The sequence below is a fragment of the Onychomys torridus genome, chromosome 19 (genome assembly GCF_903995425.1).
Source record: "Onychomys torridus chromosome 19, mOncTor1.1, whole genome shotgun sequence".
NCBI lineage: Eukaryota > Metazoa > Chordata > Mammalia > Rodentia > Cricetidae > Onychomys > Onychomys torridus.
In genome coordinates this window covers 27,058,628-27,081,951 of record NC_050461.1, presented here as the reverse complement: position 1 = coordinate 27,081,951, position 23,324 = coordinate 27,058,628, and the positions used below count along the sequence as shown (strand labels likewise).

The 23,324-nt window shown below is 37.8% G+C and overlaps 1 protein-coding gene across 13 annotated transcripts in view; it reads left to right on the top strand.

Moving 5' to 3' along the window:
- The window catches only part of Ptprk (protein tyrosine phosphatase receptor type K), a 537,197-nt gene that overhangs the window by 315,489 nt on the left and 198,384 nt on the right, over window positions 1-23,324 (top strand). For all 13 annotated transcript variants that reach the window (XM_036168740.1, XM_036168743.1, XM_036168741.1 and 10 more), the window contains exon 7: window positions 4,989-5,282. In XM_036168740.1, coding sequence (XP_036024633.1) covers window positions 4,989-5,282 — 294 coding nt within the window. The remainder of the gene's footprint in view (window positions 1-4,988; window positions 5,283-23,324) is intronic.

The window sequence follows — 23,324 nt, the reverse complement described above, 5'->3', positions numbered from 1 at the left end:
AGCCCAGAGATGGCACCACCCACAGTGGGTTGGGGCCTCCCCCATCAATCACTAATTAAGAAAATGCTCTGTAGCTGGGTCATGAGAAGGAGGCATCTTCTCTATTGAGGCTCCTTCCTTTCAGATGACTTTAGCTTGTGTTAAGTTGACATAAAACTAGCCGGAATAGTAACTTTTTTCATACTTTCATTTTTCAGTCTCAATGCACTACTGTTGAATAGACCCACTACAACTGACCATGGTTCATGTTCAAGTGTTGTTCTTCTAGAAATGATTCTAAACCCTGTATAATAAAGTTACAGATGTAAATGAAACACTTTTTTTAAAAAATACATTTTTCCTTCTTTATGGATATTGAAAAATTCTTTTCCGAAAACACCCTCTGTTCACTTGCCTGGGATTGTGGAATCTGTATGCATGAATGCTCATTGCTCTGTCTCTTCTCAGCACTGAACTAGCCTGTTTGAGTAAATGGTTAACCTTGCACTATTGAGAGTGTAAGTCACTGCTCTGTTGATAAGCAGAGGAAGTGAGTGATGGAATTCAGGCCAGCACAAGAAGCTTTGTCGTTCCGTGCTGCTAGAAACCATGTCTGTGGGCTTCTTGGTTCTGGGAAGTTAGCAATGAGCAAAACCTGAGTGCCCGTGGTTCCTCATGAAAATCCAACCTTCCACACTAGTGGACAGCAGAGGGAGATTTGAGTTTGGGTAGAGCAGAAATATGTGAGGAGTACGTCCCAACAGAGCAGCAACTGCAGGTATGGGATTAAAGGACCATATTTCCAGAAGCTCCCAGAAGGTGGAAGACACAAGGAACCAAGTTTTATCTGGACGCTTGGGAGGCATTAAACATCCTGATTTGCTCCTGTCTACTCATACTAATTTCAATTTTCTGGTTTCAAGAACTGTTAGAGGCTGAGTTGTATTAAGTACCTCAAGTTCATGGTGGTTTGTCAGAGTGGTCAGAGGACACTCATATGATACCCCAGCTGCTTTTATAGTGAGAGTGCCCAATTAGGGCTCCTTCTGATGCTATTTTCTCTGACAAAAATGAAAAAGTAAAATAAAACAATGGGGAAAAGATAGGATTGAGACAAACTTAATTTATCTTTTTCAAAAGATGGACATGAAAGTGTCTTTTGCCTTGGCATTTACTCTGTTACTGACATTTTCTAGCTTCTATTTCCAGGTTTGCATTTTATTGATTGAGTGGATTTTGATAACCGACACATTTTTAAAAACCATTTATAATAGGAATAATTGGGTGGGAATATTCTTTCATAGTGGCTTACTTGATTTCAAGACATTTAAACATTATTTCAAATATTAAACAAGTAAAGCAGGCTGAATATATAATTGGGATTTTCTCATCATAGCTTGGCTCCAGAATAATGAATGTAAGTCATTAATGGAAAGTTAATTGGGAACGCTGGCAAAGTTTATCTTGTATTTTGAGGATTGCATGCTTCACTTGATACCTAGTGTACATTTGGGATTTATTTGCACCACACCTCTGGGTCTAGTAGCATATTAAGTTATGAAGAATATTAGCATTGCTGCAAAACAATTACTTGTTCATTTGCTAACTGATTAAAATTCATGCATAATTTATTGAAATGAATAGAGATTTTATAAATAAATCTCCTTGTTCTCTGGGGTCTAAAAACAAAATACATATGCTAATATAAAGTTTCTTTTTACCGCCAACATCAAAAGTTTAATATGTAGTGGGATATTAGTCTCCTTAATGTGAATTTCACTTATAATCATGCTGTTAACCAACGTGTATGCATCTTAGCTGCTTTACATATTGTGACAGTTGCAGTTTTGAGCTATTGCGGTTTTGACTGACCATAGCAAGTGAAAGGAAACTGATCAATGTGTTGTTGGCATTCTGCAGGCCAGGGCGTGCAACACCTCGAACTCATTATATCACTTACACATGCCACTACATTCAATATTAATTACTGGATTTAAGGTTTGAGGTTTCTTGTTTGTTTGTTTTGGGGTATTTTTTTGGGAGGGTCAGGGAAACAAAAATAATAAAAAATAAAGCAAATAGCATCACACACAGAGCCTGTTGGTGCATTTTAGAAATTTAGTCTCTTAAACTCTCTTGTGAGAGCTTACTTGTAAAAAGACTCTGTAAAATTAAATAATACACTCATGTTTTCCTTGTCATTACTGCAGAGGCATTTGCTTTTGAAAGTTTGCCTCCTGGCTCCAAATTTCACTTTATATGTACTTGTTTCAAACAGCAACGACAAAAGGCTGGGTTTGTTTGTCATACTGGTTTATTCTGGCTTTGCCCCCATTCCTCACCCCTTCCCTTCTCTTTCCATCTTCCTTCCTATTCTCTGTTGTTTGCTTTCTCTGGTGAATGTAGGGAGGCTTTTGATGTCTGAGATTTAGCATTTGATGCACACACCTGAGGTCAGGTTGTGCAATACCTGTACATTGGTAGTTCAAGTAAGGTTTGCAATTTATAATTCATTTACCATGTTTTTTTCTCTTCATTCATCATGTTAAATCCCAGACCTCTTCGTTCATTGGTGAGCCTTGAAATGAGTGAGACATTGTTGTGTGGTGGGAGAGTTTCAGTGAACTGTGAGTTTAACATTGTTTTTTACCGTAAAAGAAATTAGTCAGTAAGTGAGCCATCTGGAGTGAAAACAAACACAGACTTAATGAAGCAGTCCAGTTTACTGGTAAAGTTGAATGCTTGGGAGATGTGCATTTCCTGGGAGGTTCTTCTCTTGGTTCAGCTTAGCATATAGAGAATGCATTCCCTTTCTATCTTCCCATCTACTAAGAGTTTTGTAAGCTCTGGGTTGAAAGTTGTTAGGCTAATCAGTACATGTTCTTGGGATGAAAAAAAATCAGCCTTGATCCTATTTTATCTGATAAATGAAAGCTCTAAAATGTTGGTATGTTTCAAGTGTTAACTTTTGAGGTGAACTTCATTTGTGAAACAGGCCTTTGTTCACCTAGGACAAAATGTCAGCCATTACTTGTTAATAATTTGCAAACCATTAGAAGATTTTTGTATGGGTAGTGTTTACAGAGCATGCGTTAAGAACTTCTTTCTGTAGAAATAGTGTTAGATGTCTACAGCACATACAGCACACAGCAGTTAGGCTTGTTCTCACTTTACACATGAGGATGGTAAATCACAACTTACGTTATTCTTAGACAGCCAGTCTGAAAGCTATTTCCTTAATGGGCCCATGCAAGAAGAGACCACTTTTATTCATAGTTATTTCCAAGAGGGAGAGTTTCATCATGTCTATTATACTTTACTTCTGCACGCTGTTTCTTTTATATAATATACAACTCTCATTTAAAAATAAAAAAAAAATCTCCTCCACATTATGTGAACACCCAATATACAGAACTTTGTCAGTTGTTAGTCAATATGTTGTGTGTTTTTTGTCTCATAAACTTTGAAGTTATATTCTCAAAACTAATTTTTAGAGATCCAGGCCAGATAGTCTTGACCCAGTTTTCTGGTTATTTGTAATTCAGAGGATTTTTATGTTAGAAACCTTTTTTTTTTTTTTTTTTAATCATAAATAACTCTGTGGAGTCCCTCACTCCCATATGAATTGTCATTAATAGTTCAGAAGTTACTGTTTGTGTAGCCTTGACTTGCGCGCTTTTCCAGTCTACTCTGACTAGGAGCACTGTGTGGTTATGTTAATAGCTTTCCTGTATGTGATATCCTGTTACTCTTCAGCATTAATTCTTAAATCAATTTGGGGACAATTATCACCTTATTAAGATTAATACTTTCTTTTAAAACCTTTCAACTCCCTGAGAAGTGTGGGAATGGTCGAGAAGGTGAAGGGAAATACTACCTGGTGACAGTCTACTAAGAAACCCCTGGGCCCTGTTTTCCAGTGGAAAGGCCGGGCAGACAGAGCGAGCTCTGTGCAGTCCTCCAAGGACAGCTCAGCCTTTCACCAGGAAAACCTGCTTTAATACATCAGCCATCATTCCGTAAGTTCAGATGTTGAAATAATATTTTCCCAAGTTTTTGTCAAGCAAAATATCTTAAGCCACCCAAAATTAAATTGCAATGTCCCTTTGACATTTGAGCTTAATAAGTGACATGTGACCTATCGCATGCTACTGCATGGGCCACAGGTGTCTAGTGATTGGGGATTTCTTCTCACTGTGAGTTTCAATTTCCTCATCTGTGAGGTGGGTGTGTGGCACCAGCTTTCCTTCCAGCTTGCGGCCCCTCCCCGTTAGCTCATCTGTTGGAACTTGGACATTGCAAGAAGCAAAGCAGGAGCAGAAGCAAAAATAAAGAAAAGAAAATACCAGAGCTCACCTCCCTCCACCTCTGAGGAGCCCTCTCCTCTCCAGTGCTTTTCTTTATATCCCTGTTGACTGCTGTGTACTGCCACTTTCTCTCCTGGAAATGCATGCTTTTAAGAAGAGGAATCTCTTGCTAAATGGAACAAAAGCCTTCAACAAACCAATGGCTCTTTAAAAATACAGTTGCTGCATCATGCCTTTCCAGGTTATATTTTCTTTTACTTTGTTTCTTCCTTCCTTTCCTCCTCCTCCTCCTCCTCCTCCTCCTCCTCCTCCTCCTCCTCCTTCTTCTTCTCTCTCTCTCTCTCTCTCTCTCTCTCTCTCTCTCTCTCTCTCTCTCTTGAGATCTGTGTTTTGCTCACAAGACCTGGTGAAGGGTCACATGTCTGACCAATTAGCCCAGCCTGGTCACTATATTGACCTCATATTTGCAGCAGTCTTCCAACCTCTGCCCCCTGTGTGTATGGGTTACAAGCATGTGCCACCAACCCTGGCTCTGGTTATCAATTTACCATGTGCTTTTCAATTGCTCTCTAAGCCTTTGGTTACAGATGGACATTACATATAGCATCTTTACTTATAGCATATACGTTACTGTTGATGTATCTCTGTTTGGGAGTTGACATTCTTACCTAACTAGAGTATACACATGTCTGTCTTTCCTAGAACCACCGAGGCCCATTGCCCCTCCCCAGCTGCTTGGCGTGGGGCCTACTTACTTGCTGATCCAACTCAACGCAAACTCCATCATTGGGGATGGCCCCATCATCCTGAAAGAGGTGGAATATCGAATGACATCCGGATCTTGGACAGAAACCCATGCAGTCAATGCCCCAACATACAAGTTATGGCATTTGGATCCAGATACAGAATATGAGATCCGTGTTTTGCTCACAAGACCTGGTGAAGGGGGAACTGGACTCCCAGGACCACCACTGATTACCAGAACCAAGTGTGCAGGTAAGTAAGGCTTGATACCGGGCTAGTCCCCTTGGGCAGGAATCTAACAACCATAATTAACACACATATGGTATTCAAAGTTTTGATTATTTGGTGTGTGATTTAAAAATACTGTTTTTTTTTTTAAGAGAAATTTTTTATTTGACAATTTCATATATGCGTAATATGAATTCTGGTTGCTGCAGTCCCTGCTCCCAAGGCACACCTTTCTAAGAGTTTCACTCAATTGAGTTATTCATCACCTCATTTATGTAATAATATTCCAGATTTAAGAGCATTTGGGGTGCTCCTTTGAAACTATCCTACATCCTATATTTGGTAAAGCCAAGTGTTTTCTTGCACAATAACTTTGAGGAGTTTTCTGTTTTCTGTGCAAAACATCTCTGGTAACTCTAAAGCATTTTCCCTTCAAGTTAATACTGTAAACCTTTTTCCCATGGAGAAAAGATCTTCCTCCATGATTTTATCTTCATTGTCGTGTTCATATAATAGAGATAGGAAAATGGACTCTAGGAGCAGGGAGGGGAGCTCATTTAAACAGTACCTGCCCAACAAACACGGAAGCAGTTCAGATCCCAGCACCCGGAGAAAAGCTGAGTGTGTTTATGCACAACTGTTATTCCTCCTCAGGGATTCGAAGACAGGCCAATCCACAGAACTCACAGGCTCTAGGCTGTTTGTGAGTTCTTAGCTGAATGAGGGACTGCCTCAAAGAATTAAGTGGAAACAGTGGAAAAAGGTGCCCTGCATCAAGTCTGTCCTCCATATGCACACACAGATAAAAATAGAAACAAATGAGAAGTGGCTGTACAGGGTCCCTCAGTGAGATAACCCTCCCATGTCAGAGATCCTGTTGGCAATTAGCTTGGCAGCTTGACACCTCCTAGAGATATTGCAGGAAGTTTCCTTTGTATTACCGCTCTGGCTCTACCTGAAAGAGGGCCTGAAAAGAATACCCCAAAAAACATAAGAAAATGACAACATACCACGGTCTTTTCTAGATTGTATTAGAGAAACTCTTAGCTATGCAAAGATAAAACATTTGATTGCCTATTATTTGAGTGCATTATTAACTTTAATATTTATTCTTAAAATGATAATTTTTAGTTTAAGGGGACATGTTTGTGTCAGTGAACTATTAAGTGAAAACACACACACACACACACACACACACAATCTTAAGCACTTAAATAGGCAATTTCTGAAAATAGAAAACTATACCATGGGAAGCTATAAGAATATTAAGTACTTACAAAATGTCTTCTTGAACATCTGCTTACTATTTACAATTTTATTGGGCTATTCACCAAGAGTTCTGATTTAGCGCACAGTAGTCAATAAATATTTTTATTGCAATTAAGTTTATAGAAATAATTAACACCTGTATTGAGTGTTTAAAACTTATGGGACATTTCACTGTTGATTCACTGGTTTGGTGCTTAGGAATTAGAGTTCTCTAATGTGTTGATTGGCATCTACATGATGTGGCAGTTGAAAGCCTCAGAGAAGTTTGTACTCTAACTTGTATTATCTCATGGCTAAGCTTGAATTTCACCATTGTTTTTTAAGATGTTCTGTAGACCTGTAACCTCTCCTGCGAGGTTTTCTGAGGAACTGCTCTTATGATACTATAGCAACTTTCTGCAGGAAAGGCAAGCCAACCTCACAGACTCAAATAGTCAGAGAAGTCCTTGCAAAATGGTAAAACAGATGAAATTGAAAAGCTTACTCTCTACTCCAAAGCTAATATCTCATGCAAACACTGATGACAATTGAGAGTCTATTTTACTAAAGATAGCAACTACATATACTTTTTTTTTTACAGAAATTACTCTTTCAATATTTAATCTTCATAAATTCTACTAAAACTGTATGTAATAGCTGATAACCATATGCTATTCCAGTAGTCTTCCTCTTGACTTTGTCCACACTTCTTCTGCAATATCTACTGTGCTTTCTTATTTTTTATTTTCCTCTGAATAGGCCATTAGGAATTAACAGCCATATAATGGATTTTTATGAAACTGTTTAACCTCAAAAGTACTTGGGACTCATTATTGGTGAGTGAGTTGTTAAGATTAAAAGTAAATGTTTTTAGGGCCATCATGCTGTATTAAGTGGATGAAAACACCATGTTAATGAATATCGATTTTGTTCTATATTGATGCATGTGTTCAGAGTGTATTGAACCAACAGAAGGGAAAATATGACTGGAAATCACTATACGAATAACCTCATTTAGGGGAGAGAGTAGAGTAAGAACATCTTCCAGTCATAGCTATTTCCAGCTTAGAAACAGCTTGACATTTAGGAATTGTATGGGCCCTGTAGTCTGGTTCCTTATTTGACATTCAGTTTGTGTACTCATCATGAATTTGAATGATATCAGGTCCAATCAATTATCCTTTTACTTCCAGATATAGGAAGTTCAGACCATCTTTCACTCATGATAAACCTTTGCCAGCATTTGTTGTAACTTGTATCTTTCTGAAGTTACGCTGATCACCATGCAGTGGTGGTGCAGCCCTTTAATGCCAACACTTGAGAGGCAGAGCCAGGTGGATCTCTGTGAGTTCGAGGCCAGCCTGGTCTACAGAGTGAGAGCCAAGACAGGTACAAAAACTACACAGAGAAACCCTGTCTTGAAAAAAAAAAAAAAAAACAAAAAAAACCCACCAAGTTATGTTGATCTAGATTTTCAGGGGAAAAATCACGATACACTAGATTTTTTTCAAGAATGTATTAGATCTGAGATAAGACATGGCTACTGATCGAGGTCAATATTAAGATCAGTATTAAGTTCTGACATTTTCAAGGGAGAGAAAACTCAAGCAGTAATTTTAAACATAACCTGAAGAGCAGAGCAAAATCAGAACATATTTTAGAAAAATCAAAAAATCCGTATCAGTTTAAATCATGCTGCATTTCTCCTACTCCTCTTCAAGATTCATTTCCTTTTCTCCAAATTACAGCTTCCCAAGACATTATGAACATCACCGTTGACCTCAAACGGGGACCACAAAGCAACGAACTATAAAACAACCCACAGAAACGATGCTATTAGCTGATTTTTAGCTGAAATTTCAAAAGCTTTAAAATGCTTTGTAATTCATAGGAATGATCCCATTGAAACTTCAAGATGAAAGTTGCCATCTAATGCTATCAAACTATGCTTCCCATGAATAATGGTATTTAAAAAGAATTGAGTTCTATATCTACAAAACATCCTCTTTAATCAGGAAAGACAGTATATTGAATAAGTGTTATTTATTTTCAAATACACCATGTGCTAAATATGTTAAATCACCAAAATATTTCAAAGGTATAAATTCTTCCTGTGTGTTCTGTCTCTGTCTCTGTCTGTCTGTCTGTCTCTCTCTCTCTGTTTCTCTTGCTTTACATTTCTTTCTGTCTCTGTGTATATATATGTATCTCATTGTAATTTGAAATATCATTACTATGTGCTATGTTTTTCAAGTTTCACTTTAGTGCACTTTCAAGCTTCTACTATTTTGTGTCTAGTAGTAGTAAAAGTCATTTAGAAGACATCTGAAGGTAAATAATTTTCCAACCAGGAAAGGCTTTCACTGTGCACATTGTTTACAAGATTACATTTTTAAAGGAAAAGTGTATGGCTAAGTCCACACATAGAGTTATGTGTCACATGATCTAATCTCACCAATCCTTGTAATAGGAGATAAATAAACAAAAACTGTAGCCGATAAAACCTGGGGCACATGTATGACTAACTTATTCCCTGAAACAGCACAGCTTAATGCCCCCAGCTTTGCTTGTACTGAAAGCAAAGGATATTGGAGCTGAACACTCAAGTATGTGCTGCATTTTAAACACATAACCCCTCCCGCCCCAAAGTATATTAGTTCACCATTTTCTGAAAATGTCCTGCCTAGTTGGTAAAGCATTTTTTGTTTACCTTCGAAGGCACATTCAAGTCATTTGGTAGATGCAATTACCTGCTCCAGGGTCTCTCAAGTTGGGAGAGGTGGTAATTATGTATTGTAGTGGCTGAAGCCACCTACGCCCTGCTTCAAGCTTCTCCATGAACCCAAGGCAAGTGATTATTTCACTGTTAGTCTTCAGCTCAACCTATGTCATTGTTCACATAATGTTTCTGCAGGCATTTTATACATTTTAAAAAGTGCCATAAAAGTGAAGTTGCCTTAAGTGGGAAGTAATTCAAAGAATCTGTTGAACAATCTGAGAATGTATACTTGCTTTTTTCTGTTTTTTTTCCCTCCTGTGTCTATTTCCTCTGGGTATACCATCTGGTATATAAGCAGAACAAAAATACTGTTTCTTCTTCTTATTAAAAGGAAACAAAATATGCCATCCTCAGGAACTTTCTACATTGCATGCTTTCTCGATTGCACATTAAAATTGTTTCTTTAAATTACCTCCTGCCTCTGGATAAATCTTCGTGGAACTGCTTAGTGATTAACTGACATTTTGACAGCGTCTCCTTCATAGGCAAGGTCAGTCGTTCAGAGTGTCCACAATGTAATATATTTACACATTTGGGGATACTACTCTGTACTCTTAGATTAAAGTTTAATGCTCTTGGGAAGTTTTTAGCAGACATGTAGGTCTATGAAACAGTGAGAGGAAGAAGGTCTTCATTTAAGAGGAACATTTACTGAACATGTATTTCTTCTGCCCTGAATCCAGAGTAGAGAAAAGAAATCATATGGGCATTTTCCACATTCCACAGTTTCTGGGATTAAATATTGGCCCTTTAGCTATGGCTTTATCAGCATAGGAATATTGATTTTTACTCCAGTCCAAGATAGTTATCTGTCTTAAAGACTAGTTACCACTGACACTCAGCCTAGAGCTTGGAACAAAACAAAATTGGTTTTTAAAAATTGGTTTGGTTTAATAGTGTTAGGATGGCTATTTCTTCACTTTAAATTGAAGGCTTATATCAATGTGTTTTTTCATTTATAAAAATACTTTGACTTACACATGATTTGTGTGTTATTAAAATCATTTTGGACTATGACTTGAATAAAAACAATGATTCTGTTATTGAAGTCAAGAAAATTAAAGATGGTGCCGGAGTGACTGACTGCTCAGCTGTTGAGAACACATGGGTTTGGTGCCTGGCAACCACATTGATCAGCTTATAACCTCTGTAACTCCAGCTCCTGGGTATCTGATTATTGGTGAAATTATTAAGGCCACTCCTTGTAGCTAAAAGGGAGGTTTATTTTGTGGGGTAACTTACAAATGAAGGGATAGGTTGTAGGGTCTAGCAAAGGTATGGCGCAGTCTGGCGGTGTTCTCTGGAGAACTCTGCTCAGTCTACCTCCTGTCCAGCATCCCCGAACCAAGAGCGGGTGCCCCTACTCTCTCTCTTGGGTCTTCCACTTCCTCCTCCGCCCCGCCTTGTGGGTGTGACCATTACCTAAGCCTCAGTGGGGGTTGGAACTTCCAGGCCAATGCTGGGATGGCTATCCACTACATCCGATGCCTTCCTAGCCTCCTCAGGCACTCACAGGCATGTACATACATACCCCTCACACACAGAGACACATATACATAACTATTTTTTTTAAAAGAAAGAAAAACAAGAAGATAAAATCTATAATAAAACTGGTATAGGGCTAAGGAGATGCTAGTAGTTACGGTGCTTACTGTAGAAACAGCAGATGTGAGGAATAGTGTTCAGTTTCCAAGCTGTCACATACATGCTGGCTGGGCGTTATGGTTGAGCTGTTATTCTAGTGGCAAGAAAGCCAGAGATGTGGTAGACTGGGTCCCTGTGTAAACTTGCTTTGTCAATGAAGTCTTGGTTCAGTTGAGAGGCTCAGACCTCAATAAATAAGGTAAAGAGCAAACAAGAGACATTCCAGAACTCAACCTCTGGCTTCCACATACACGTTTAGCACTCATGTGCATGTATACCTACACATATGTGTGCACTGATACTTAGGTGAACGTACATAATACACACATTTGCATAGAGATGAATGCCATATGTACACAAGAAAGGAAATATAAAAGTAATGAAAAACAGCTCACCAATTTTCTTAACAATCAAAAAGTTATACCCCATTCCATTTCTTTCTTGTTAGTGAATAATGCTCTGGTTCTGCTGTACAGGTTGTATCGTCTTTATTCTGTTTGAAAAGCACTTGTTCCTAAGATGCGGTCAGGGCTTGCTTTTTTGTTCACAACTCTAGTTTAAGTGTCAACGCTGCACTGTGACACAGGTCAAGCCTAGAATGTCAACCCTGACTTATAAACAGAGTGAAGTGCAAGGAGCTGCCAGTACCTTTCCAGGCAGAGGGCAGTGCATGGTTCCCTCAGTCGTAAACACTGTTGGTGCTCTGCGGTTCTCCATAGAGATGGATTCTGTGGAGTATTGACCCACACTAGGCTTATGGCTGAGTTGTGGTTACTGCTAAGCTGTGGCCAGCTCTAACATGTTTCTTGTGTTGAGCTGACTGAAATCAGCAGCTTTGATTTTACAAAGATCATCCCATCTCTGAGGAGTATGATCCAGGGAAGACCCAGTGGCAGACAGAACATGAACATGCCTTTATTAATGCATAGGCATGTGTGCTTTTATGTATACTGCTATAGAGAAGACTGTAGGGTGCGTGCGTGTGTGTCTGTGTGTGTATATGTGTGTGTGTGTTTTATATAGGAAACACATATCCTGTAATCGTCCCTTAACCTTGTTAGTATATCAGATCATTAATAGGCAACCTATAAATACTATCATTCGTGATTATCAAGAGAGTCATTTTCAAAGAGAGATTTTTAGAGTATTTTGTAAGTGCTCTTGTCTGTAGATTTCCCCGTTTCAGTCATATGCTTATGAAACCGATATAGGTTTAGATGAGAATTGTGATATTGACGGTACATTGTTTTCATGCATTTGATGGCAAACCCTAGTTCTACCACTTGCCATCCTTAGGACTGGAGATGTACATTATATGACAGCATGACAAGATCTTACTCCCAAGACTCTAGTATTGTAGCCAAACCAACCAACCAACCAACCAACCAACCAACCAACCAACCAACAAGCATAAATTTTATGGTAAAAATACAAAATGCTAGGATTGGGTATGTTGCTTAGAGGTGCAGACACATCTAACTTTTGTGAGTCACATGGTTTATTCTCCAGCAATAAGGGGGAATAAAAAAAATCAGAAATATGGGGCAGCTTCTCATCAGAGAACACATTTTCTTCAAGCACTGGTAATTTTTCTAAACAGAGATGGTCTCACAGTTGCTTTGCAAAGACCCTGAGCTTATTCCCAATTCCTTACCTGTAATATAATGCATATAACAAGTCCCACCCCCTAGTGACCATGAAGGTAGTTCATTTGATCCTTTTGCTGTCCTCAGGGAATCTGTAATAATGATGGAAGTGCTAAAAGGAATGATATAATCTACTCCATAGTTTCAGTCAACAGAATACTGCCATTTCTCTGATTCTCTGGAGCTCAGAATTTCTAGGAATATATTCTGTATTTCAGGCATGGGGTGCTCGGTAATGGGCATAAGAGCTCTACTAGTGGACTATAGTGCTTGGGTCACTCAGCATGAGGGTCATGAAAGAGGAAAACAAGTGGAGTCATGTTGCATACTTCCTTTGTTGTAGTGGGTGTAGGAACAGGATGTATAGTTATTCACACATCTCAGCTCTGTTCACAGTTCCTTAAAGGTGACAGCATCATTGAAAATGTAATTACCTTTACTAACTAGAGTTGGGTTGTCTTCGGCATCAAGATTTCTCAGCTGCCTCATACTGTTGATGAAAAGCATTTGGCAACCCATGAAAATGACACTGTATTTATTTATCTTCAGTACTTTACCACATGTTGAGTTGGTTAATGGTTTCATTAAGTACTTTTTATTTGCTTCATTTGTTTTTTATTGAATTTTGCATATTACAATCAAGCTGACAGGTAGAAATAATCATCAATCTTATGCTATGTCACAAACTTCCCCTCAAGTCCTAGGATTTTTATTTAGATTTTTTTAAAAAGCAAATGGAAAATCTGATACATTAGTGATGTCTTAAATAACTACCCAGCCTTGTCTGATAAAGAAAATAACCTAAATACAATTAAAATGCTGTAGAACCAACATGAAAAAAAGTGAGTTAATTATGGGAACAAGTTCAAGAATACAGCCTGTGAGCATATGACTTCTGTGATTTCTCACAATAGTCCAGGTTTTTTTCCTGATTGAAATTTACTTTTCCTTCAATTATCATCCTGTGCTCATTCCCTTATTGAATTATAACATGTATTCTTTGATGTAAAATAAGAAAAACAAATAATACTAAGGCAAAAAAAAACATGCAATCATTTATCACTTACTCATTGTCTAACTTATTCACTCATTCATTGAGTTTGATGGATGGTGCAGAGATAATGCTATTTGGTATTTTTTGAGCCTACTTATCTGTATCTATCCAGTTAGTACTTTGAAGTTTGGTCACTCTGTACAAGTTTTTCATGATAAAAAAACCATTTTCATCATTTAATTTGAATTAATACAAATCTAAACATGAGATCATCCTCATAACAAGTTACTTTCCCACAGAGGGGTGGTGCTGGTACATGCCTTTAATCCCAGTGCCTGAGAGTCAGAGGCAGGTGGATATCTGTGAGTTCCAGGACAGCCTGCTCTACAGAGTTCCAGGATAGCTAGGGTTACACAGAGAAACTCTTTTTCAACCCCCACTCTCCCAAAGAAGAAGAGTCATTCTCTGTCTTTGCTGTCTGGTTCTGACATGTGGTATCATTGTACCTAAGAAGAAGAGTCATTCTCTGTCTTTGCTGTCTGGTTCGGACATGTGGTATCATTGTACCTAAGAAGAAGAGTCATTCTCTGTCTTTGCTGTCTGGTTCGGACATGTGGTATCATTGTACCTAAAGATTCTATGTTCACTCTTTATCCAACCTGTGTGGAAACACAGGGGCCGAAAAAAGAAACACACTCAAAAGAAAGAGCTAAGAAGGGAATTTTATTTCAGAGTCTTAAAAGCTAGATGATATTTTGTGTTCCCAGTAGAAAATGAATTCTAAAGGGTAGGAACTCATGCTTTTCAAGTAACCTCAGGCAAAATCTATGCATATTCATCTGTCACTGCATATGACATGGCCTAGAAATCACTGGGTGATGTCCATTTTAATTGTCTCAGATGAACCTTTTCAGTGAGGTTGATTTTAAAAAATAACTACTCTTCTATTCCTGGTCAGTATTGTTAGTTTTACATATTGCTACATATTTCCTCTTCAAAGCTTATAATAAGGAATTAGATAAATAATTTTTATCTGTTACTTACCACAATCTATTTACTATGTCCTTTGTAAATATGTCCCCTACATTCAAAATACATTTCCCTAGTATTTTGTACTATGCAAACCTATAATTTTAGTACCAAATTGTGTGTGTGTGTGTACATTCTTTTCTAAGGATAGTATATTTCCTTTAATGGGTAGGTTTTTTTTCGGAGGGGGTGATTAGCAAGTGTTTTAGAGGCTATGTTGCCAGAGAATGCACAGTAACTCTCGGTTTCAGAGTCATTCTCCTGCTCTTTCATTACTTCTAGCGAATTCTTGCACTCTAGGTATCTACAGAAACCACTCATGTGCCCAACTTCCGATCCATCAGCCCATTCAGCATAGGAGGAGAAGAGATGACAGTGTGGCTCCAACTCTGTATCTTTCGAGCTTCCTTACTGGACATCTCACATTCAGTAGACTGTATCAAATTCATACACCCAAATTATTTTTGTAAAATGTACATATAAAACAGTAGGACTGGGTAGAGAGACATCACCTTTGGTAGAGTGTTTGAAACACATGCGTTCGATTTCCAGAATCCAAGTGTTATTTTTATTTTAATGTGGACATGGTGTCATATGATTATAATTAATACTAGTGTTTGGAGGTGGGAAGGACACTCACTAGAAGCCAAGCCTTGCCTGCTCGATGAACTCCAGGTCAGCAAGACTCCCTGTATTAAAACACAAGTTAAGACAGCATTTGAAAAACAATACTCTAGAGTTATCTCTCATCTTTATAGATGCACATGTATGCACACACACATGTTCACACATACAACCAAGTTTTGCAAAAGGCACTTAAAAAGAATTTTTACACTTAAAAATTATTTTAAATTATTTTTATTTGTTTGTGTGTTTTAATTATTTGTGTGTTTCTATGTCCCTTGTGTGCATATGTAGGTCAAGGGATAATTTTTTGCACAGGTCTTTCTACCATTAACAGATCTTGGAATGGAACTCAGGCCATCGCTTGGACTAATAAGTGTCTTTACACACTTAACAATCTTGCCAGCCTGTAATGAATATTTAAAAAACCATTCTTACCACTATCATATTTATATGAATGTTGTGACAACATTATTTTTCTTCATTTTCCTATGGCTATGCCTGTGGGCATTTCTTTAATTGCATAATATACATGTAATTTTATGTTCTGCTTATTTTAGCTGTCATCATGTCATCTTTTCTCCCATGTTTCTGCTGGACAGTTCATCATCTCTCATCACGATTTACTATTCTACTCCATCTATGTACTGAGATTTATTTAGCCTGTCTTCTGTTCCTGGCAGTTTGGACCCACTTACCACTATGAATTCTAAAATAAAAATCATATGATTATCATGTCTTCAATGTTGTTGACACACAGTGTTCAATTATTTATTTTTCCCAAATATTTACAATGATGCCATTATGAACAAACCTGTGCATTCCCCCTTCCCCCATGCAGTTACTGTGAGAGGAAGTATTTTATAATTCTTCATCTCCAGCTTCCCCATGAATCACTGTTCTGGCCACTTGGGCTCATTAGTCAATTGACTTAATCAGTATCACAAAGCTACTAGATTATAAAAAAAGGGTGTTTTACATATTGGTTTTTCTTTGTGTGTCTCCTGTATTTATGGCAGACAGTATGAAACAGCCCCCTCTTCTCCCTGTTCTAAGAAGAAAGTTCTTTGGGGACACTCAGATTCTAAAGAACCATAATCTGTAACCTGTATCTGTTGCTTATGATGTGCTGGGCAGGGCATTCAGCTCTTGGGTGTAGATCAGGGCTCCCCAAGAGATGCCTTGGGCTGAGTTACTCAGTTTCTAAACACAGTTTCCATTGTTTAGAAAATGGATGCAGCAAGCATGCATAGATGAGCTCTCTGGCTGTGCAAGCTGCATGTCTGAAAGATGGGTAGAGTTTTATGAAGCAGCAGATCAAGAGAATTGTGGTTATAATTTAAAGCTTGGTCATCAGTATGTTTGAATCTGGTTCTTGTGCCTCCCAATGGATAACTCATTCAGTCTCTCTAGTGTCTCCATTTTGGTCTGTACAATAAGGGTGAGGAATTGAAACTGCCCCTCTTGTGTTTGTGTGTTCATCAGTGAGCAAAGTGCCAAACTTCAGCATGTTCCGGGAATTGTGTCTCTGGTTGTGAAATGACCTTTTTAAATGAAGTAGATAAACTTCTACGTGTGTTAATTATTTTTACGCAAAGGTATATGCACCAAGCCCGCCTTGCTTGTTTGCATACAGTGGTTGACAGTGTATGTGCCTAAGACTGTTGATGTGTGCTTTACCTTTCTGTGGGAAATACTATGTTATGCTTCACTCTTGTCTTGGGGACGGAAAACTGTAGTAGCAGCAGTATTACAGAATGGAACAGTGGCCAGTGCTGTGCTCCTTCATTCCCACTATGGAAGAAGAGAAAGCAGGTTTTCTGCCTGCTACTGGAGATAGTCAATGCAGTGTTTCTCCTTAATGTTAAACCCACATGAAACTATATATGATAAGCGATGCCATTGAAGACATCCCTCTTTACACTATGAAGATTCTAAATATGCAGAGAGTCTGAGAAAAACTATGCAGCCAACAGGCCTCTACCTGCCATTGCACTGTGTGTGTAAGGTTTTGGGCTTGATACCCTCAATTTATCTTTGCATTCATCTATTAATACATTAGTTACTAATGCAAGGGACAGTTTTTAAAAAAGAGAATCAATTGTTTGAATGTCTTATTAGAAACTTTAGATTGGCTTGTTTTCCAGAAATAATTCTCTAGTGATGGTTTACAGAAAGGAGGGAGAGATTTCCGGGAGATTTGAAGGCTGCTAGTTCATCCAGTCTAAGCAAAAATTGATCAGTGCTTGAGCTGGAGCAGTGGAGATAAGAATTCCAATGAGAAGGCCAGGCTAGAAGAGATTTGAGATGTGCAATCAGTAGAATTTGGTGACACACTGGAAGTGAATTCTGGCTTGGGAAATTAAGGTATAGTGACAGACTTCCACTTAAGCAGTAAAACTTTTGGGTCAATCCATAACGAAAATATCTGGATTTTTTTTTTTTTTTGAGAAATGAGATAGTGGTAGGCAATTATATTCATGGATCTATGGTTCAACAAACAGGGCACAGAGCAGGGCATACAGATTTGAATGTTGCTACCATTTCGTTCCTTTTGTGAGTGTCATGGTACATCCTGAATTAGACATTAAATTGTCTTTTAGCTGGACTTTTTAACAGTATCTAATTGTATGGGTGTTATGGATGGAAACTGTTAATGATTCACATAGAAATCAGTAAAATACATAATAGTTTGGGTGTGTCTAAGAATTAAACTTGTTCAATGTATTCTTACCCAGAGCCATCAGTTTGGTGAAATTTGACAATGCCTTAGTGTGTCTAAAGGGTGCTCTCTAATGGGCAGTCAGAGCCTGATGGTAGGTAGCTCAATGGATAGTAGTGAGTGTGGACTTCTGCTTAAGTGGGCTTATATGGCCAATCCTAGGCTGACTCTCAAGTAGCTAATGTTCAGTTAGTCTTTCTATCTTCTTTACAACATTGCTCTCTCACTTTCTATTGCCTCTCATGTTAAGAGTATGGATGCTCATTTGCCAAACTTACAGTGTTCAGGCATGTTCTTGGGACACCTCAAGAACATGTGAATGGTGATTAACAGCCACCTACCCATTCTCCTTCTTATTTGGGGGGGGGGGATATCAGATACAACAGATGTCAGTGCCTGATACTTAAGTGGTGGTAACCCTCCTCCCCCAAATCCGACTATGAGCACTTTGATTATGGTCTATACGGTCTAATTCTGCAAAGCCTCAAATCAGAAGCCTCTTTAGAACAAAAGTAAATATTTTGACTTTCAGGGGATTTTGACTAGTGCAGGGTAAATAAGTGTATATCTCTACTCAAGGGAAAGCGGGGATGTTTATATCTATCTGACTTCAGTGGAATGTTCTTATAAACTGTGAAAACTAGGTCAGCAAGACTGAGTTATTTTGTTCTAAGATCTGCAGAACAAATCTCTTAAGGAGATGACTCTGCAGCTGCCTGTTATTAGGAAGAAAAGATGAGGTACATGTCCATGACTCATTCCCAAAACAGGTGTGGACTGTCATATGAGACATACAGGATAAGGATTTGTTGCCATGATTTAAGATGATCTTTTTTTTTTTTTTTGCCAGAGCTGAGGACCGAACCCCGGGCCTTGCACTTGCTAGGCAAGCGCTCTACCACTGAGCTAAATCCCCAACCCCGATCTCTTTTCATTTACAGTGTTTTCATTATTTTGGAAATTGCTGAGAAGCCCTCCTTAAAGCTGTCGTTAGTCAAATCATAATTCAGTTGGGTAGAGTTCTAGAAAAGATTCCCCTAATAATAGGCCTCCACCTTTCCATTCCTTTAACAGATTCCTGAGATTTTCAATGTAAGAGGGAAGGTTGGTTTTACTGTATGGTTTCAGAAGATTCAGTCTATGATTGGGTGGTCATGATATTATGGGATTACAGTAGCCCATCCTTGCAGGAGTGTGTGGCAGAGCCCACCAGGAAAGGAAAGGGAAGGGAAGAGAAGGGAAGGGAAGGGAAGGAAGCAGAGGAGAGGGAAGGGGAGAAAAAGAGGAAGGGGTGGAGTCAACACAACCTCCTTTGAAGGCATACATATCTCCAGTGACTTAACTTCCATCGTAGTCTGGTATATCACTGATGAAACTGCCAGGCATTCTAAGACTAAGGCCTTTATTTTCTAGGCTCTCAGAGCTGAGCAATCAAAGTGCCCCCCACCTCCACAAAGCTTGCACCATCTTACCACAGTTCCACTCTGGAAACCAAGCTTTCCTCGATGCTGTGCGTTGGGGATGCTTAGGTGTTGAACTCTAGCAATCTCCTCAAGTTTGCTTGATGAGTGCATTAATTTTCACTTAAGACCATGTATTTGTACCATTACTTTGGAGAAACTGGTTATGAGAGAAACAAATCTGGAACTCTGCCAAGCCCTGGGAGACATGCGTGACAGAAGAATATATATGTGTACTTGTACTTAAAATAGGGTGGTGTTACTATCATCTCAATGATAAGATCAAGAATTTTTCTGATGAAGAAATTTGTTCAGAAATAGAAATGCTCTTCTTTTAATATCCAAGAGGGTGCAATTATAGCCTTGTGCATCAGAATCTGAATAATAGAAATAAATGTGTACCTGCCTGCAGGAATATAAGAAAGGTGACTGTTCCTATATACAGAACATTTTTAATTTTCCTGGGACCAATAAGATATGTATTATATTGTTGCTTTGAGCAGGTAATACTGCATATGTCTTCATTTAAAAATGTGCTCTCAGCTTGGACAGGTGGCATTTAACTATTTAGGGAAGAGAAATGGTTTGGCAGACTAACAAGGCATATTACAAGCACCTGCCTTGAAAGGAGAGCAAGCAACTAGACATTTTCCATTCCTGCCCACTGCTAAGGTGCTTGCATTAGCCCCTCAACAACCTCATGCTTGTGGCAATCATCATGCACTGTCATATTTTTGAACTAATCTGAAAGTGCAATTCAATCGTTTTGACAAATACTTCCTCGCTTCTGGCTTGGCAAATTTTTGTCACTCAAACCTTGCTGGTATGTAAGTAGGATGTGACATGCTGCCTGAAATGGCTCTGGATTAACTGGATTGATCAATTTTTTTTTCCCCAAAACTTGAGATGTTACATTTTTTCCTCTCTGGTTTCTCTTTCTTCTACATTCCACACCCTCTCTTAAGTTACTGAGTTCAGATTGCTCTGCATTCGTTGTTTATTATAAATATGTGAAACTATTATACTGAGCCATGTTGTAGAGGAGAAGGAAATTAATGCGTGTCTCTACACATACCAGCTCACATATGACCTTGATTTCTGTGAAGACCAGTTACTCATTATTCATCCCATAGCACTTAAACTCATTTCTAATATACAGTTGCTGGAGATGTGAATATTCTGTGTGTTTGCATGTTGATTTTATTATTGCAAGTTTTATACTTCCCAGGTGCCCTTTGCAATGATGTGTAGATTGGAGGTAGTGTTTTAAATGTTTTGCTGTGATCAGACAACATCTACATCACTTATGAAGCTCAGTGGTATCGTTTCCGAGATAGCTGCAGAATGCAATTTAATCTTAATTGAAGGAGGTTGATAATTTGGAAATAATTTTGAGACATTAAAGCAATCAATGTCAGAAAAGCTGTTTAAAAAAGACTGTTGGAAGACATAGGAGAAAATGTTTTCTGTATGTGTTTGTTAAATTTAAAATGAGATCTCTAAGACTTTATCATGGCAAATATTAAAATAATTAGGTATCTTAGCATCTGTTCTAGCAATTTATTAAACATAGATTTAACTTTAATTTCATTTTTAGAGTTATTTCTAGCAAACCATATGTCAGTGTAATATTTACTTTAAATGACTTTTTATTTTCATCTCTGTTCATATATTTCTGGTTGACCAAAGAAGTTGTAGTAGTATGTGTCCGGGGGCTACATGTGTCTTCATTCATGACTGTGAATACCAAGAAAAGTCAGACACTGGGCTAATTCTAGCAAAGCTGTTTGAGTCTTTGGAAGTGTCGTTGGCTGGGAGGAAAGCTGGATATTTTGATCGAAAGCGTGTATACTTTATTTCTAATGATTCCTGGAAGTTTTCAGAGCTCCATGGCTCTGTGTTCATAAAGTTCATAGAAGCAATGTAAAGTTTTCAGAATATGTTATTAAAATAGCCTTTGTTTCACTTATATAGAAGGTACACATTATTCTATTCTTACTAATTTCAAAATAAATTTAATTTGCAATTGCTTTACCTTAAATTTGTAACAGGCTATGAAGTTGACAAGGAATTTTGTATGAGGTGTTACAGTATAATTAAGGAAAGAAGTGGATCGGGTAATAGAAGGAAACAAAAGATCTCTTCTGAACATCCAAAATGCTTAGAGGAAACAATAGATCTGATCCTGAATTAATTACAAATAAAGGCAAGATCTTCATAATCGTGATTACTGTGTTTACTGTTATTTACAAAATATGTGATACACACAGTCTCCCAAAGTACAAACTGCTCAGTAGTTGACACAAAGTTACATATTCAATCATTGCAAGGACCCAAGAAGGCATGTATCTGAGACTTGTTTTTGTTGAGATAACTCAGGCTGGAACTGCCCTGAACTGGAAAATGCATCTAAACCTGACTCCAAAATCCATAAAGGATGCCACTGTTTTCATCAGGAAATAAACCTGAATAAATGTAGATGCCTCTTGAGTCCAAGGGTAAGGAAAGAACTATTATTGTGTGTTTAGGTTATATTCAAGAACAAAGCAGAACTACCCAAAGGAGTTACATCATGGAGATTCTCATGCAGTCCTTGGAAACATCCTTGCCATTTGTCACTACTAGTTCTTAGTAGAAGTTGATTTTCAAAAGGCAACAACAGTTGGCCAAGAACAGTTCATAGTATATTCAGGGAAGTCATATTAGTCAGAGTCTGATTAAATCTGCCTTTATGAACATCAAGCACGAGAACTTTTATATTGAACATTATATCAGAAATTGTTCAGCCATGGAGAATTTGATAAATATGAAGGATAAACTTTAGAAACACATATATTAATTTTCTATTTTACTTTAAATTTTTGTATTCATGAATATGAAAACTTTTAGTTTCATGTCTAAAATTATCCTATTTCTGTGACTTAACCACTTAGATGCCTATCCACTACTTGTTGTTATAATTATTTTCAGTTTTTAAAAATATAAACAATGTTGTTATGAACATGCTTAAATATGTCTTTAAGAAAACATACTCATGGCATATAAATAAAATTATAATGGTAGTATCATATGCTATAATGATTTTAATTTTTATTAGTGCACAGTTCAAGCCCAACTGCAAAGTTTTATAGTTATTAGTAAGTCTAATCTATCATACCATGAATTACAAAGCATGACTTTTGATGGTCCGATCTTCAAACTGAAAATTGTATGTGCAATTGATTTGTATTTATTCAGATTTACCTGTTTTCCAAGTTTTCATAACTCAGACATGTCATTTGTTAGCTCTGTGCATTTCCCTCCTCATGAACTACAGCAGCTTTTGTCCATCTGTCCCTTAGCATCTCACCTTTGACATTTCAGACACCCAGTGTGATTCATTTGAGGAACTTCAGTGTCTGCAATTATTCTGAAAGTGTGGAAACCATTCAGATGTTTACATGATTTTCTTCCACCGCATTATTATTTATATGACACATACTTAGATATATTTTTCTCTACTGTGTTGCCCATATTTCCAATCTGTGGCTTTCCTCCTTCCTCTTCCGTCTCCAGCTGTTCTTTTATTTAATTACGTTTTGAAAGCAATGGTTGTTCAAGTCTTATCAGCAATGAGTTCATTACAGCTAACAACTGAAAAGTAGAAATTAACTTAAACTTAGATCTCTAGTCCCCAGAGCTTTAAAGGTGAAGGTACTGTCCAGGATTAATGGCATTGATTAATTGATTTATGCCAGATGTATATTGTTTAGTACTTTACCGTAGGATGTAGGTGGTAGAGAATTGCAATTTAACCAGAATAAACCATGATTGAACTGGACAGCCGATTTAACAGTAATTTCACCTTAAACGGATCATGTAAAATCTAAAGCTATACACAAGCCAATGTAACCAGTGGGTGATGATTGCTGTTGTGAATA